Source organism: Notamacropus eugenii, chromosome 1 (assembly GCF_028372415.1).
Source record: "Notamacropus eugenii isolate mMacEug1 chromosome 1, mMacEug1.pri_v2, whole genome shotgun sequence".
NCBI lineage: Eukaryota > Metazoa > Chordata > Mammalia > Diprotodontia > Macropodidae > Notamacropus > Notamacropus eugenii.
The window spans coordinates 612,272,217-612,289,607 of NC_092872.1; the positions used below are offsets into that span (position 1 = coordinate 612,272,217).

The 17,391-nt window shown below is 37.9% G+C and overlaps 1 protein-coding gene across 3 annotated transcripts in view; it reads right to left on the minus strand.

Annotated features, from left to right (window-relative positions):
- Positions 1–12,342: 12,342 nt before the first annotated feature.
- The window catches only part of PIWIL2 (piwi like RNA-mediated gene silencing 2), an 81,613-nt gene continuing 76,564 nt past the window's right edge, over positions 12,343–17,391 (minus strand). For all 3 annotated transcript variants that reach the window (XM_072634898.1, XM_072634896.1, XM_072634897.1), the window contains 3 exons: positions 13,988–14,241; positions 13,365–13,472; positions 12,343–12,630 (listed from right to left, as the gene is read on the minus strand). In XM_072634898.1, coding sequence (XP_072490999.1) covers positions 12,474–12,630; positions 13,365–13,472; positions 13,988–14,241 — 519 coding nt within the window. In that variant the 3' untranslated portion in view covers positions 12,343–12,473. The remainder of the gene's footprint in view (positions 12,631–13,364; positions 13,473–13,987; positions 14,242–17,391) is intronic.

Genomic DNA, 17,391 nt, shown 5'->3' on the forward strand with positions numbered 1-17,391 from the left:
AATGGCAAACCACTCTAGTGTCTTTGCCAAGAAAACCCCAAATGGGGTCATAAAGAGTTGGAAGCAACTGAAAAATGACTAAGCAACAACGACATGGTCCCTTGAAAGTAAGTGATGTAAAAACAAAAAAAGAAGAGATGTGTCTCTAAAACATTTATAAAGAGAAACACTAATTTAAAAAAAAAAGAAACGAGAGATTGAACGGTAGTATACCATAGCTAACTCAACCAGGTGTTTAATGAAACTAAAAAGGAATAATCATTTTTCTTTGACTAGGTAAAGAGGCCATTCTCTGCTTCACTTCTTATTAAGCTGTAATCACTGAAAGGTCGTTGCCTTAGTCAAACTGAGACCTGTTAAGGACTTTAGCTGGAAAATGCCAAGGTCCCCCACTGCATCCTGGGCTATCTCCAGTTGTCCTGATCTCTATCTGGCCACTGGACCTAGATACTTCTGGAGAAGAAAGTGAGTCTGGTGACTGCACAGCCGTCCCTCCCTCCAATCTAATTCACTTCCACGTAGTGGTACTGCCTCCCTGATGTCATGAAGGACAAACAACAACAACCCTGGACAAGTCACTTAACCTCTGTTTACCTTCATCCACAGGAAAAGAAAACAGCAAACCATTCCAGCATCTTTGCCAAGAAAACTCCATGGACAGTACTGGTGTGCTGGGGTCCACAGGGTCACGAAGAGTCAGACGTGACACAACAATATAAGATGAAGAGAAGAGTGACATGATCCTCAATAATACTGCTGACAATGCTAGAACTAGATGGAGCTGATGTAGACACTGAAGGCTAGACACAACAAAAGGCCTACAACCTCACATTCCTCAGGCCTTCATCCCCTCTTATGAACCAGTTGATTTTATGACAGTTTCTGTCCTCTCCAATCCTTCACAGAGCTGCTAAAACAATCTAATGCACACAAGTCTGACTACACCTTTGGTCACAAACCTCTGCTGGCTCCCTGTCATCTCCCTCCTCCTGGCTCTAACCTTTCCTTCTATCCTTACTTCACATCATCTTCACTCATTTACTTTATAGCCTAGCCAAACAGGACACTGGAGGTTCTCCAGTCTGATGTTTTTATCACCCACCTCTGAGCACAGATGCAAGCTGCCCCTTGAGCCTGAAATGCACTCTCTCCTCTCTCCCTCCACTTGTTAAAATCCTTTCATTCCTTCAGTGCACACTACAGGTACAGTCTCCATGAAGGCTTCCTTATATCCAGAGTCTAAAAGTCTTAAATTCTCTTCCCAAATTTCTTTGGTCTGCCTCAAAACATTTTACCTTGTATTATGCATGCTTTTTTCTCTTCAGGAGACAGAGAGCCCTGTGTGCAGGATCTAAATTTTTCAGCTCTTTATCTCAGCACATAACAAGGTGCCTATCGTAGACACTTAATAGAAGTTTTTAGAATTTTCACTCAGGGCATAAATAAAACCAAAAAAAGAACAGAACCTTGCTAGGGAAGATGGAACAATGGTCAACAGAATGAAAGTAGGGCCATTCAGCTCTTGCTGTGTTTCTATTTCTTTTGAGAAGGAGGATGACTTTTGGACTGAAGAGAAGAAAAACAGTAAACGGAGCTAAAACAAAATAAACAAGATGGTGAGAACACCTATTGTCTTCAATGAGTTCAATCACAGGTGGATGCGCTTACTGAGCCACTATCTGTGGACTCTTGAAGAATCAGGGAAAATAATAACAATCTACATGAGACAGTCCTTACTCTGTGCCAGGTACTGGGCTAAGCACTTTACAATTATTCTCTCATTTGGAAATCACCACCACTCTGGGAACTTCAGGTCTTCCTGACTCTAGGCTTGGTGCTCTATCCACTGCACAATCCAGCAACCAACTTCAAGACGCTTACTAGCTGTGGGACCCTAGGCAAATCACTTAACACAGTTTGCCTCAGTTTCCTCATCTGTCAAATGGCCTAGAGAAGACAACGGCAAACTACTCCAGCATCTTTGCCAAGAAAACCCCAAAAGGGTTCACAAAGAGTCCAACATGACTAAAAAGAGGTGAGCAACAACAAACTGGAAAAGGCAAGATTGGAAATAAAGAAACGAACATATTCTGATCTTTAAAAAATTAAATAAAGGCTAGCAGTTCTTTCAACCTATTTCCCAGAGTTTAACTTTTGCCAAAATTACAGATTGCCTAATTAAAGAGATGGTCTGCAAACATTTAGAAATAAAATTAGTGATTGCTAAGAGCTGGCATAGGTTTAAAGAGACTCTCATTTTCTTTTTTGACACAGTGACTAGATTCGTAGACTAGGGAAATGCTGATGACATAGTATACCTGGACTTACAAAAGTCCTATGGCTAGTAAATTCTTACCTCTTACGGCCAGTCCCTGAGATTCAGAATACCTATGTGCCTGAGGAAAACTGCTCTCTTCCCTATCACCAATCGCCATTTCCTCATCCCCATTCACTTCAGTCCTATCATTCCCATGTTCTAATTCAACTCGTCCTGTTCATTGTGCCTTTGGGAATCCCTATTAAATTTTCCCTTACTTTAGACCTCTTACTTTGTTTCTTCCACCTTAGGATCATAGATTTGTAACTGGAAGGGACCTAAGAGATCATGTAGTCAGGGCCCCCCCTCCCCCTTATTTTTCCAGTTGAGTCTCAGAGAGGTTTGAGTAATTTGCCCAATGTCATAAAGGGAGAGGCAGAACCAAGGTTTAAACCTAAGGTATTCATTCTCCAAATCTAATGTTCGTTGCATTGTACTCATGGAAACTAGGTTCCCCTCCTCCTCCACACCAGAAACTGCATTAGACACTGCATCCTGGGCAGAAGCCTCTACTTGGACCCTTTTTCCCTTCCCTTCCAGTTTCCTTTGGAAAATTGCCCTTTACGCCACCCCACTTATCTCCTGGCTTCCTTCCCTGACGCCTACAAACTTCCAGGTTTTCCCAATCTTTAAAAAGTCCTCACTTGATGCCATCCTTCCTTCAAACTCACATCCTTTATTTATCTCTTCTTCCTTGTAGAGCTAAAGTCTTAGTAGAAACTATCCAGTCATCACCTCCACACTTTTCTTATTTATCTCCCAATCCTTTGCAGTCTGGCTTTCAACTTCATCACTCAACTGAAAACTGCTTTCTTCAGGGTTACTAATCATTTCCTAATTTCTGAAGCCAGTGGCCTTTCCCCAGTTCTACCCTTTTTGACTTTTTGGCAGCATCTGTTCCTCTTGGATACTCTCTCCTAAGTTTGGTGATCTTGCTCTTAGTCCTCCTATTTGACTTTTCATTCTTAGTCTCTTTGGCTGGCTTGACATCCATGTCCTGCCTCTAATTATGATTATTCTCCGAGTCTCTGTCCTAGGCTCTCTTCTTTCTCTAGGTAACCTGATCAGCTCCCCTAGGTTGAATTATCATCTCCATGCAGATGACTTCCCCAATATTCTGTGTGTGTGTGTGTTTTGTCGTTGAGCCGTCCAACCCCATTTGAAGTTTTCACTGGAGTAGTTTGCCATTTCTTTCTTCAATTCATTTTACAGATGAGAAAACTGAAGCAAAGAGGGTCACACAGCTAGTAAGTATCCGAGGCTAGATTCAAACTCACATCTTCCTGATTTCAGGCCCAGAGCTCTAACCACTAGCCCCCCAGATCTAACACACACACACACACACACACACACACACACACACACACACACACACACACACACACACCCTAGTTGCCTAGATCTAGTACACACACACACCTCTAGTGTCTCTTGAAGTCCAATTCCACCTTCTTGCTTATTGAGCATTTCAAAATTGATTCCAAATTCTTATAGGCACCTCAAATTTAAGATGTATGAAACAGCATTCATTGTTTTCCCTCCCAAAGTCCACCTTCATTCCAAACTCTCCTATTCCCCCCATCTATCTATAGTCAACTACATTTACAACCTTAAAGTCATTCCCTCCACCTTCTCCTCACACAACCAATCAGCTGCATAATCTTAATGATTATCCCTCCACATCATTTCTGATATTCCTCCCCCTCTCTCTCCATTCATATGGACACCAAAGTGAGACTATTAATTCCCTCATTCTGGATATTAACAGATTACTAGGTATATGCCCCAAGGAGGTCAAAGGCAGAGGGAATGGTAGCACAGATTAAAAATACACACATACAGAGATACTTATTAATATAACTACATATAATCTCTCTACATAAAATTATATACATTATTGTGTATATATGTGTGTATATATACATGTGGGGAGCCCCACAGGTGACCCAAGGCTGTTGCCCTCTGTGTCAAAGCACAAGCACTGGGGGTAGGGGGAGCCAGGTGTCATTGTGGTGCTGTCTGCTTCAGTCTCCTCATCTGTACAATGGGGGGCAAAACAGTCCCACTCCCATGATCGTCTCGAGGGTCAAATGAGATCCATGTCAAGTATCATACAATGTCTAAAAGTCGTAGTGCCGGTTTAAGCCATTTATTACATAAATGACATTATCATCATCAGTACTATTATTCCCATCACTCTGCCATGCTGGGATATAGCAAGAGCACTGGGTCAGAAATCAAAAGGCCTTTGGGGAAAGTAACAAATGAACAATCCCCAGTTTAAAACAAGGATGGTGATCTCTCATCCAGATGTGGATCAAGTATAGTCAGCTTTTAGCCTTTAGCTAACCTTCCCGCCATGTGGCAGCTAGGTAGTGCAGTGGATAGAGCACCAGTGCAGGAATCAGGAGGACCTGAGTTCAAATCTTACCTCAGACACTTGACACTCACTGGCTGTGTGACCTTGGGCAAGTCACTTAACCCCAACTGCCTCCTCCTGGGTCATCTCCAGTCATCCTGATGAATATCTGGTCACTGGATTCAGATGGCTCTGGAGGAGAAGTGAGGCTGGTGACCTGCACAGCCCTCCCTCACTCAAAACAAAGTCAAGTGCAAGTCATGTCATTACTTCTCTGATGGCATGGTCTTCTTTGCCAATGAAGGATGAACACACATATATATACATACTTTTGTAGTGGCAAAGAATTGGAAGTAAAGTGGTTGCCCACTGATTGAAGAATGGCAAAATAAATTGTGGCATATCAACATAATGTGTTGGTCAGAAAGAGGCATATGAAAAAAATCAGAAAAACTTAGGAACTATTCTATGAGCGGATCCAAAGGAAAGTTAGCAGAATTAGAACAATTTCCATAATGCCAACTATTAATGAGGCAAAGGGACACAAAACTGAAAAATGAGAGCGTTCTGATCATTGCTGCTGCCAGTGATTTCCAAGAACTATGAAACACAGAGGTGGTGGACACTAAGTGCAAAATAAGGCATAACATTTCCAGACACAGTCAATGTGGTGATTTATTTTTCACAAAGATCCTCACTTGTTACAACAGAAAAGGGGTGGGAGAGCAACGCTGATATAAAAGAAAGTATCAATGAAACATTAAAAAAGAGTAGGGACAGTACACTGGGACTCAACAGAAATAACATGGCCATTAGGATGCTTTAGTGACTATATTCTCTTTACAACAATATAAGGGCAAACCATATTTATTTACTAGTTTTTGAGTTCAGAGGAAATGGCCAAAATGAGTGCTTTTAGGCATTGTAAGGGCAATTTTTCTGTTGATTTATCTGATCTCTTGAGAGAAAGCAAGGCGCAGTTCATGCTGTTCGTGGTCAAGGCTAACCTCCATTCTGACTGGAGTCAAGCATAGCTAGATCTGGAGCTCTACCCATTTTCTTGTGCTTTTAGAGGTAGGATTACCTGACTGCAAGACAGCAATTACATTTACATAGTATTCAACAGTTATGAAGCATTTTTATGAAGTGGTCCTAATGATTAACTTCCTAACTCCCTTTTTAGATACATTTAGGTGAAATGACCTCCTCAGGCATACCCTACCTCAATTAGCTGAATCTTAAGTGAAACCACCAAGGAAGCAGCTGCACAGGAACACTGCTGGCCACATCCTGCTCTTCTCAAGTCAATGGTTCCCTGTTGCTTGCTAAATAAGGACAAACTTCTTTGCCTGAGATTTAAGGCTTTCCACCACTTAGACTCATCCTAGTTTTCTTTTTAGTATTTATTTTTTTTTGTTACATTTTGGGTTCCAAGCAGTTTCCCTCTTTCCCTCCCAACCCCACATGAGAAAAAGCCAACATTTGCCACATACACATATGTGAAACCATCCAATACGTACTTCAATATAGCAGTTCTTTCTCTGGAGGTGGATAGCATCTTCTTCATCGGTCCTTTGTAATTGATCTGAATAGTTATATAACTCATAACAGCTTAGTCATTTATAGTTACTCTTCTAAGAGAATTGCTGTTACTGTATGAAATGTTCTCTTGGGTCTGCATGTCTCACTCTTCATTATTTCATGCAGGTCTTTCTATGTTTTTCTAAACTCAACCTGCTCATCATTTCTTACAGAACAGTAGTATTCCATCACAATCATATACCACAATTTGTTCAGCCATTCCCCAATTGATGGGTATTCCTTCAATTTCCAGTTCTTTGCCACCACAAAGAGAGGTGCTTAAAACATCTTAAAACATATAGGTTCTTTTCCTTTTTCCCCTGATCACCTTGGGAAACAAGACAAAACAAAAACAGTAGTATTTCTGGGTCAAAGAGTATACACAGTTTTAACTCTTTGGGCATAATTCCAGATTGCTCTCCAAAACTGTGTCCCAATTTTTCCACATTCCCTCTAATATTTTTAGCCAATCTGATAGTTTTGAGATATTATCTCAAAGTTGTTTAATTTGTATTTCTCTAATCAACAATGATATAGAGCATTTTTTCATATGAATATATTTAGGTTTGGTTTCTTCATCCAAAAATTGCCTGTTCATATCTTTTAACCCTTTTATCAATTGGGAAATGGCTTATATTCTTATAAATTTAACAAAGCTCTCTATATATTTGACAAGGTTTTCTATATAGTTGAGATGAGGCCTTTATCTGAGAAACTGTCTATAAAAAACATTCCCCCAATTTTCTACTTTCCTTCTAATCTTGGCTACACTGGTTTTATTTATACACACCTTTTTAATTTAATGTAATCAAAATTATCCATTTTACCTCTTGCAATGTTTTCTATCTTTTGTTTATTCATAAATTCTTCTCCTATATAAATCTGATAGGTAACATGTTTCATATCCTTCTGATTTACCTTATGATATCTCCCTTTATGTTTAGGTCATATGTCTATTTTGATCTTATTTTATAAGATACTGGTCTATACCTAGTTTCTGCCAGATTGCTTTTCTAGTTTTCCCAACAATTTTTACCAAATAGTAATTCTATCCCAAAAGCTTAAATCTTTACATTTATCAAACCAAAGGCTACTATAGTAATTTACTACTATATATTGTTTACCTATTCTATTCCACTGATCCACCATTCTATTTCTTATCCAGGAACAGATATTATAGTGTTATAAGACAATTTAAGATCTGGTGCTGCTAGATATCCTTCCTTTGCATGTTTTTTTCATCAGTTCCTTTGATAATTTTGACCTTTTGTTCTTCCAAATGAATTTTATTATTTTTTATAGATCAATTAAATAATTTTTTGGTAATTTAATTGGAATGGCACTGAATAAGTAGATTAATTTAGGCAGAATTTTCATTATATTAGCTTGGCCCACTCATGAACAATTACTATTTCTCCTGTTATTTAAATCTGATTTTATTTGCATAAAAATATTTTATAATTATCTTCATGTAAATTCCTGGGCCTGTCTTGGCAGGTATACTTCCAAGTACTTTATATTGACAATGGTTATTTTAAATGAAATATCTCTTACTGTCTATTCTTGCAGGGCTTTGTTGGTGATATATAGAAATGCTGATGATTTATGTGGATTTATTTTATATCCTATTACCGCTAAAATTATGGTTTTAACTAGCTTTTCTGTTCAGTCTCCAAGTATAGAGATCTTATTGTCTGCAAAAAAAGATAGTTTTCTTTACCTCATGGCCCATTCTGATTCCTTCAATTTCTTTTTCTTCTCTTACTGCTATTGCTAACATTTCTAGTATAATACTAAATAAAATTGGTTACAATGGGCAAACTTGCTTCACTCCTGATCTCACTGGGAAAGCTTCTAGTTTATCCTTGTAACATACGGTGCTTGCTTATGGTTGGAGGTAGTCGCTTCGTATCATTTTAAGGAAAAATTTATTTATACCTATGCTTTCAAGTGTTTTTTTAATGTGTTATATTTTGTCAAAAGTTCTTTCTGCATCTATTGATATAATCATATGATTTTGGTTACTTTTGTTAATTGATATAATCAAGTATGTTAATCATTTGCCTTATATTGAGCCAGCCCTGCATTCCTGGTATAAATTCCACTTAGTCACAATGTATAATATTTGTGATGTATTTTTGTAGTTTCCTTTCCAATACTTCACTTGGGATTTTTGCATACATATTCATTAACGAAATTGGTCGATAATTTTCTTTCTCTGTTTTTGCTCTTCCTGGTTTAGGTATCAGCACTATATTTGTTTCATTAAAGGAGTTTGGTAGGATTCTTTCTATTATTCCAAATAGTTTATTTAATTTTGGAATTAGATGATCTTTAAATGTTTGGTAGAATTCACTTGTAAATCCATCTGGTCCTGATGCTTTTTTCTTAAGAAGCTCATTTAATTTATTTTTCCAAAATACGCTTATATTTAGATATTCTATTTCCTTTTCTGTTAATCTGGACAGTTTATATTTTTGTAAATAGTCTTCCATTTTACTTAAGTTGCTAAACTTATTGGCATATGTGTGGGCCAAATAACTCCTAATAATTGCTCTAATTTCACCCACCCTATTTTTCTAGCCTTCTCTCATACTCCCTTGTAAACTAAGTTCTAGCCAATCTACACTACTCAATATTCTTGATACACATATTTTTCTGCCTCTGCTTACGTTATTCCCTGTACTTAAAATGCTCCCTGCCAACCAACTACTGTATCCCCAACTATCTTTTAAAGGCCATCTGAAATGCTACCTCTACCAGGAATGACAGCAGCTGATGCTTACACACCTTGCAAAGTGTTCTATATACATTTCTACATTTGCTCTTCGTAAGCAAAATAAGATGCATTTCTGAAAGATAAAACAGCGTCACTCAGGCGGTGTCATAGGCAGGATTTAAAAACCAGGTATCTCACACCTTTAAGTGCAATATGCCTTCTACTATACCGTCACGTCCTTCCCTAATTTCAGTCTTTTCTCCAAGACCTTTCATAGCACTATATATCCTTTTTCCCATGTCTCTTGTTTGCTAATTAATTTTATGTCGTAACTCTTCTTTCTAACTATTGTAACAGCACACAGAGGATAAACTAGCTGACTAAGCTTATACCCCTACATGCAGTAATAAATATATATTGAATCAAATCATAAATAGATGATAAGATGAATTACATCATTTCAACTTTTTGTAACTTTAGAGTGGAGGGTTCAGCTATATAATTTAAATTATGCTATTAGAAAATGATGTCAACTGGAGCAGCTTCACATGGATTATGCTCACAAAATTGCATCAACATAATTATATTTTAACTGTTATATACTGTATTTTCAGCGATAAATTTTACTCTAATTTTTTGCAATTGAAACTACAAAATTTGGCCTCTTATTCAAATGAATTTTTTCATAAAACATCCTGGACAATGAATCTGGCTGACCCTTTATTTAGAGACTATCAGGAGAAAAGTCTGGTGTGACTTCCCTTTGGACTTTGTATTCTGCTCAGCAGCGTAGAGATAAGAGCCTTGTCATGTTCAATTAAACCTGGTGAACTGACGGAGGGGCTGAAGTATAAAAAACACATTAGAGGAGGAAAAGTAACATTCACTCAACATGGCTGATGAATAGCTGATCATGTGGGGCAGCTTCTCTGTTGACCATGGCCCTCACACCCAAAGCAGGAGTAGTCAAGGGGCAATTCTCATAAATGGATAAGATGATCAGGCTGATGAGGTGGAACAGGAAGATCTAAATGACATCAATGTGTACAGTGGAGGCACAACACAACGTGGGATCTAGAGTGGCAGAGAGCTCACGGCATCAATATTTCATATTGCTCTCGCAGGCTTATAGATAATAATATGGTCAAAAGCACTGAGGAAACTCTAGGGCTGTGTTACGTAGTGATGTAACTAAGGTAGAGAGAAAAAGCTTTATCAAGACACTCTAGTAAAGAGTCCTAAAGATGAAGCTGGTGATCAGGACACCACTCACAATTAGGAGGGGTTTGTCTGCCAACTTATTTGTAGTTCTGTTTTGCAGGTGACATTGCTCTTGGTAAGTAAACAACTAGTGCCTCAGGTTCGTTTGGTACTGTGATAAAACACAGTTCCAAAGCATCAGTGGTAAAAACCAAAACAAAACTCCAGTGGTTTATAGTCACTACAATATACTAGCACAGGTTCATTGGCCAAGAATTTTGGAACAATGCTAATGAATCTATCCTCTACTAGGAAAGTACTTAAGGAATGCATCAACCTTAAATGATAAATTACACAATTTTTTTGCCTTCTACTTCTAATTATTCAACATTAAGACTGAAAAATGAGGCTAGGAAACTTAAAACAAAAAGTGAAGGCAGATTTTCATTACACTGAGGTACTGTTTTTAACTCTTCCAACTCTATCAGATAGACAAGATATTAAGAAATACAACTTCAAAAGAAAAATTCAAAATGCTTGCAGAGAGAATCATATCGGAAAGCTATCTGTCAAGTTATAGACCAGTGATTCAACATATTTAGTTCAATGTTCTTAAAATTCCAAATTCTTGGCTTCTTTTCTTCTCCCACTGTCAACATCTAAATATGAACAGAAATGCACCCAAGAAATGACATGGCTCCTATATCACCAATCTCCTATGAACTCTACTGTAAACGAGAACAATTTTCTAATTTTGTTTTTCTAAAGAGTTTTTGGCTAACGTTTCTTTTTTCTCACAATTCACAAATAAAATATACAAGTCTCCTTCCTTTCTTGGGGAAAGAGAAAGATGAGGAGAGGAAGGAATTAAATAAAATCAATTCTTTTAAACAGCAAAAAAATACAATACAATACAGGTGAAAGACTAAAAGGTTAAGAGGGAGACCAAATTGGCCTTTCCAAAACAAAGGGGAGTACATGCAAACATACTGGCATGCTCCTAATTCTAAAGAGGAAAGGAAGAAGCCTTCTTTATGTATGGAAATTTTGACACCTGGACTTTCGTATGTGCATCACCTTTTTAAAAGCTGAGTTGCTAAAAAAAAAAAGTCCCAGCTTTAGAAAACTTTCTAGAAAATTGAATGGCCAACAAGAGGCCACTGTTCAAGGAAATTAAATATTTCAGTTTTCTTCTACATATAAATAAAAAACTGGTGGGAAAGTTGTATTATATTTGAACATCCCTAAAAAAAGGTATCCCATATGCCAAATGTCTCCCTTCTAGGTTTAAGAATCTTTTCTTTAACAAATAGATTAACATATTAATAAGTAAAACAAGGCAGAAGCATTTGCGGTTAGAAGGCAAAATTCAAAATACAAGAATTTAAATCTCTAGGTTGGCAGCTCTAATGCTTAGCCCAACCAAGAGAACTAGAAAGCACATGAAACACAGAAATGGTCCATTTGAAATCTTTGGAGTGCCAGAGACATCTAAAGTGAAGGTTGAAAACAGACTTTTAATACACCTCCCTCAATTCTTTTTAGAGGTGGAAGACTAGAGGTGAAGATGAGTTTTTTCAAGGTTATCTGGTTAGCTTTGCTGAACTGCTTTGTTCTCCCTGTTTTTTATCATTTGTTACAGGGCTGGCTTTCTGTGGGAGGGAAGGACAAGATTAAACAGTGGGAAATTTAGGTGATGTAAAAACAAAGATATTAATAAAAATTTATTTAAAAAAATAAAATAGGCTTTTATGTCAGAAGTGTCATGAGAAATGCTTGCTGAATTGAGCCTATTTCCACAGAAAGGCTAAGCACCAGGCCAGCAGGAGCAATGCCTATTTTAAAGAAACAGTTCTTTATCCTTTCCCAATTGTCCAAATATCTCCTTAAGGAACCTGTAATGACCACATATTTTCTCACCTACAGCACCAGAAAGGATAACAGGGTTTGGAGAATAGAGCTGCTACAGATTCATACAGAACTATTTATCTGGCTTGGAGGCTCTTAAAAATTTTTTTCTATTTTTTCCCAGACCTCCAAAAGTGGCAATGTTATCTCCTTCCCACATGGGGAATGGTAATTTTCAAGTCACATAGGGCTGAAATGACTTACAGTTTTCTTAGCAATAGCAGGTTGAAAAAATAAAATAAATATTACTAGGTTGGGAAAGGGGAAAACAGCAACTCAAAAATGCCACCTGTTGTCTCTGTTGATCCTGGAGAAGTCATAGCTGAAGATTCTACACAAATCCAGAAAACTCATTTTCCTCTTTCTTCAACTTGCTTGCTGACTCTGGGTTACAGGAAAAAGAGCTTCTCACACAACTGGATGGCTGGTTCATGATGTAAGACTTGTCCAGACAGGAAAGCTAGCTTGTGGGCATACTTGCAGGGAGCTGGGACTCTGATGGTGCCAGGCCAATTCCAGTACATGTGGCAAAGCTTGAAAGTTAACCTGGAGGCCAAGAACAGAACAATGCACTCAAAACTACTATATGCTTAAAAACATCTATTTCTCCTGTTGGGCACGCCAACACATCCTAAAGTTATTCTTAACAAACTGAGAACCTGAGATGGGCTGCAGAGTTATTGGAAACTTTCCGAATTGTTTCCCTACAGGGAAGATATTTCTGGTATTATAATTAACTTAATTAGATACTTTGGACAAATTAATTGACCTGTAAGCCTGCCTCTCCTGCTTACTAGATCAAGAAAACTTTCTACCAAAAACAAATAAATTCTTCCAGTTGGCCCAACCAAGAGAACTAGAAATTTAATGATTTCAAAAAAGACTACAATTATGCTAAGAAAATTAAGTATTTTTGTACTGTCCAAATTTAAGCTATATTTTTATCCCCTTGAAAATACTAGTCAAAGATTTCAAGGAATTCAATTGGCAACTGTTCCTATAGTTGGGTCAATCTTAATTTGCTGGATTCAGACTTAACTCTAAAGTCACAACTCTCAAACAGGACCCACAGGACCCCTTTACACTCTTAAAAATTATTGAGAACCCCCCAATCAGCTTTTGTTATGTGGATTACATTTGTCAGTATTTACTGTATTGGAAATTGAAGTGTCTTAGTATAATTATGATAATACTTTTGACCTCATGAACCCCATGAAAGGGTCTCTGATTCTCAAGACCACACTTTGAGAACCACTGCGCTACAGTAAGAAAGGGCTCACCTCTGCATATGGTCAGGGCTCAAGTTTGCAGTGTTGAGAACGCATACATAATGTGTAGGAATGCCACAGCCTTGCCGCACATGATGAGCAAGTAGGTAGAAATCCACCCTGGCAAGAAAAATGATCAAACTTGTGATACAGATCGTATTGCAGAATCACACAATCTCAAGAGCTGGAAGAGTTTTATTCAATATCTATGCAGGAATGCTCTCAATGCAACATCTCCCAAGAAGCCTGAAGACTTCTAAAAAATGAAGAACTCACTAAATGTTCAGGCAGTCCCTGATGATTTTTGTCAAGCTCTATTTTGACTTTGGAGATCTAGATAAGAAAAAAAGAGGACCCTAGTCCAGTTGTTATTTCCTGGAGAGCTGGGAGACATGTATATCATCTCCATCTCCATCACTGTTAGGTTAGGGAAATCTCTTTATCTTCACCAGTTTATTTCCCCAAGCATCATAGGCAGGAGGCAGAAGATTAAAGGGTGTTTTATATACATATAGCCTCTAAGAACAACCCTTCTAAACTGAATCTAGAAAGAGAGAATTTACCAAAAGTAAGTGTCCTCCAAAAGCTGATCTCCCATATCTCCCCAAACGTGAGGTAAAAGGCAGCCTACTCACCACTCTCTGCTCGTGATGGTGTGGTCCACTACAGTACCTGGAGAGGGAGTCACAAAATTATCTGTAGCAGCTGAGTACAGGTTAGTGCTAATTTTTTTCTGGACCACAAACACCACCATCTTGGGTTGGTAGTTTTCAAAAGCTTCAAAGCACTTTTGCAACTGGGGGATCTCATAGCTGGTGACTGTCTTCAGCTGACCATCGGATACTCCATCTCTGTACACCACAATTTTCTCTGGCAGGCAGTGGTTTACCTGAAGTGAAACCACAAATAATACAAATTCCTTATTCTCTCTGAGGATAAGGAATCACTAGACACAGTGCTCATCAGCGAAAGATTCAAACTTGAATTCTTGGGCATATTACATCAGATATATTTGAAAGACAGGTCCAAACATGGTCAGTTTTGCTGAAAAAAGTTCTTGTTCATTTCTAGACTTCCACAGGATAATGAGAGGTCAGGAATATCAAAAGGAGTCATCAAACAGTACACAGAGATAAGCAGTCAAGCAGATCACAGATTTAGAGCTGGGACGTTTTTGATTCAACTGTGTAGGAAAAGGTGAAAGGCTAGTCAGGAAAATGATGGTCCCAATTCATCTGCCTTTCAACTTGGAGTTTATACTAAACCTTCATAATAATGAACCATCATAAACCTTCATAACAATAACATTAGTTAACACTTTTATAGCGCCTACTAGGTACCAAGCACTGTGCTATAAGCTTCACAAGTATTATCTCATTTGTTCCTCACAACAACCCTGGGAGTTATGACCCCAAAAAGAGGTTAAGGTTGCACAGGGTCATGGTAGCAAATTCCTAACCCACATATAAAACAAAACAAAACTTTTCCTTGGCATAGGTATGCCAAGTAAACCACAATTAGTAAAGAACAGTTTATGATGAGTTGGCTTCCCTAATCTGTCTCCCTCAGATTATTATGTGGCAAGCATACCCAAAGATGGAGACTCAAAAGGTGATGAAATAAAGCTAAATAAAACATTCTCGTAGTAGTTACCTTGAAATATTATGGATGTTTAATTCTTTTTAGCTTTTATTTAATATTTTATTTTCCCCTACTTACATGGAAAAACAAATTTTTAACATTTATTTTTAGAACTCTGAGTTCCAAATTCTCTCCCTCCCTCCCTCCCCACCACACTCCCACAGAGAAAGCAAACAACTGCACATAGGTTACACATGTGCAGTCATGCAGAACATTCATAGCAGTCATGGTGTGAAAGAAAACAAAGACAAGAAAAAACCTGCAAGAAAAATCAACAAAGTAAAAAAAAAAGCACATATCAACCTGGATTCCGACACCAACAGTTTTTCCTCTGGAGATGGTTAGCATCGTTCACTGTAAGTCCCTCAGAGTCGTCTTGGATCGCTGTATTGCTGAGAATAGCTTAGCCATTCATGGCCAATCACCTCACAATACTGCTGTTAATTTGTACACAGTCCATTTCACTTTGCATCAGCTCATGAAAGTCTTTCCAGGTTCTTCTGAGAGCATCCTGCTCATGATTTCTTACAGTACAAGAGCATTCCATCATAATCACATACCACAACTTGTTCAGTCATTCCCCAATTGATGGACATCCCCTCAACTTCTAATTCTTTATCCTCAAAAGAGCTGCTACAAATATTTTTGCACATATAGGTCCTTTTCCTTTTTATCTCTTTTGGGATACAGATGTTTAATTCTTTAAAACTGTAGCTAAACAACACACCATAGCATAACTTGAAAAAAATGAAATAACCATCCAGTTTGTTGAATGTTTTGAGGTTCTTATTTATTTATATTTATTATTTAAAAATTTAAAGTTCTTTTTCTCTGTGAGCTAGTTTGCTAGGTTTTTGTGGCATACACATTTTTTTTAATAGTTTAGCTCACAATTCATTGGAAAAGATATTTTTAGTTCTTGTTCAGTACTGCTGAATTCAAAGTTCACCACTGCCATATCATCTGAAGGTATATTCTGCCCAAACAGATAAAACTGGACAATTTCTCAACTTTATTCTGCATAATGCACTGCACAGAATGTACCTAAATTGAAAGTATGTACATGCTTGAAATCAAAGGAACCCTGCCATGAATACTTCTGCAATAAAACAACAATTTAGATCATATTTCATACTTTTATGCATGTCTACAATATCATTCTCCTGAGAAACTTAACATACTTCACATACAGTTACATAACTCATTTGCACATTCTGAGACAGGGGTACAATGGGAAGGGCATTGGTTTTGAAATCCAAAGACCTGGATTCAAATTCCACCCCTGTCACTTACTACCTGTGTAACTGCAAGCAAATCATCAGACTTCTCTGGCTCTCAGAGTTTGTATATATGTAAAATAAGAGATTTAGCCTAGATGATCTCAAGGTCCCTTCCAGTTCTGAGTCTATGATCTTGTTATTCTCCTTATGCTAGAGACCGGGAAACGGAGGCACAAAGAAGTTACACCTTTCTTTGGTGAAAGTAAGAAATAGTCCTATCTTCCTGTTAGCCCCCACCACAACCAGTGAAATGGCCACCACCGAAGGACTGCAGATGGGTAAGAAGCTTGATGAGAAGTCTAAGAGTTGTTGGATAGTCCTGGGAAAGTCCTCTTGCAATCTAAAGACCCGATCACAGCAGGCAATGCAGCTAGAAAAAAATCACCTGGATGGAAAAGCTGCAATCTCAAATAAAATAACTGCATGGATTTTCGAGTTGTTGCAGGAAGCAGGTATCCAACTGCTTTCACTAATAAATGTGGTGAGACAGCTTTCATTTGTACCTCAATGTGAAATGATTCCAATTGAATAGGTATGTAGAAGAATTGCAACTGCTTCTTTTCTCAAAAAAAAATTCTGGTGTCAAAAAGAAGGATACAAGTTCTACCCAACTAAAGTGGAGTTGTTCTTTTTTTTAAATTTATTTTTAGATTACAACATTCATGTCCACAAAATTTTGAGTTCCAAATTTTCTCCCCAGTTCTCCCCTTCCCCACCCCATAACACCTTGCATTCTGATTACTCCTTCCCTCAATGTGTCCTCCCTTCTGTCACACCCTACCCTTCCCTTATCCCCGTCTTCTTTCTTTTCTTGTAGGGCAAGATAAATTTCAATACCCCATTACCTGTATTTCTTATTTCCCAGCTATATGCAATAACAATTCTTAACATTTGTTTCTAATACTTGGAATTCCTACTTCTCTCCCTTCCTCCCTCCCCACCTATCCCCAATGAGAAGGCAAGCAATTCAATACAGGCTATATATATGTCATTTTGCAAAAGACTTTCATAATAGTCACGTTGTGTAAGACTTGCTATATTTTCCTCCATCCTACCCTGTCCCCCCTTTATTCTATTCTCATTTGACCTTTCCCTTCCCAAAAGTGTTTACTTCTAGT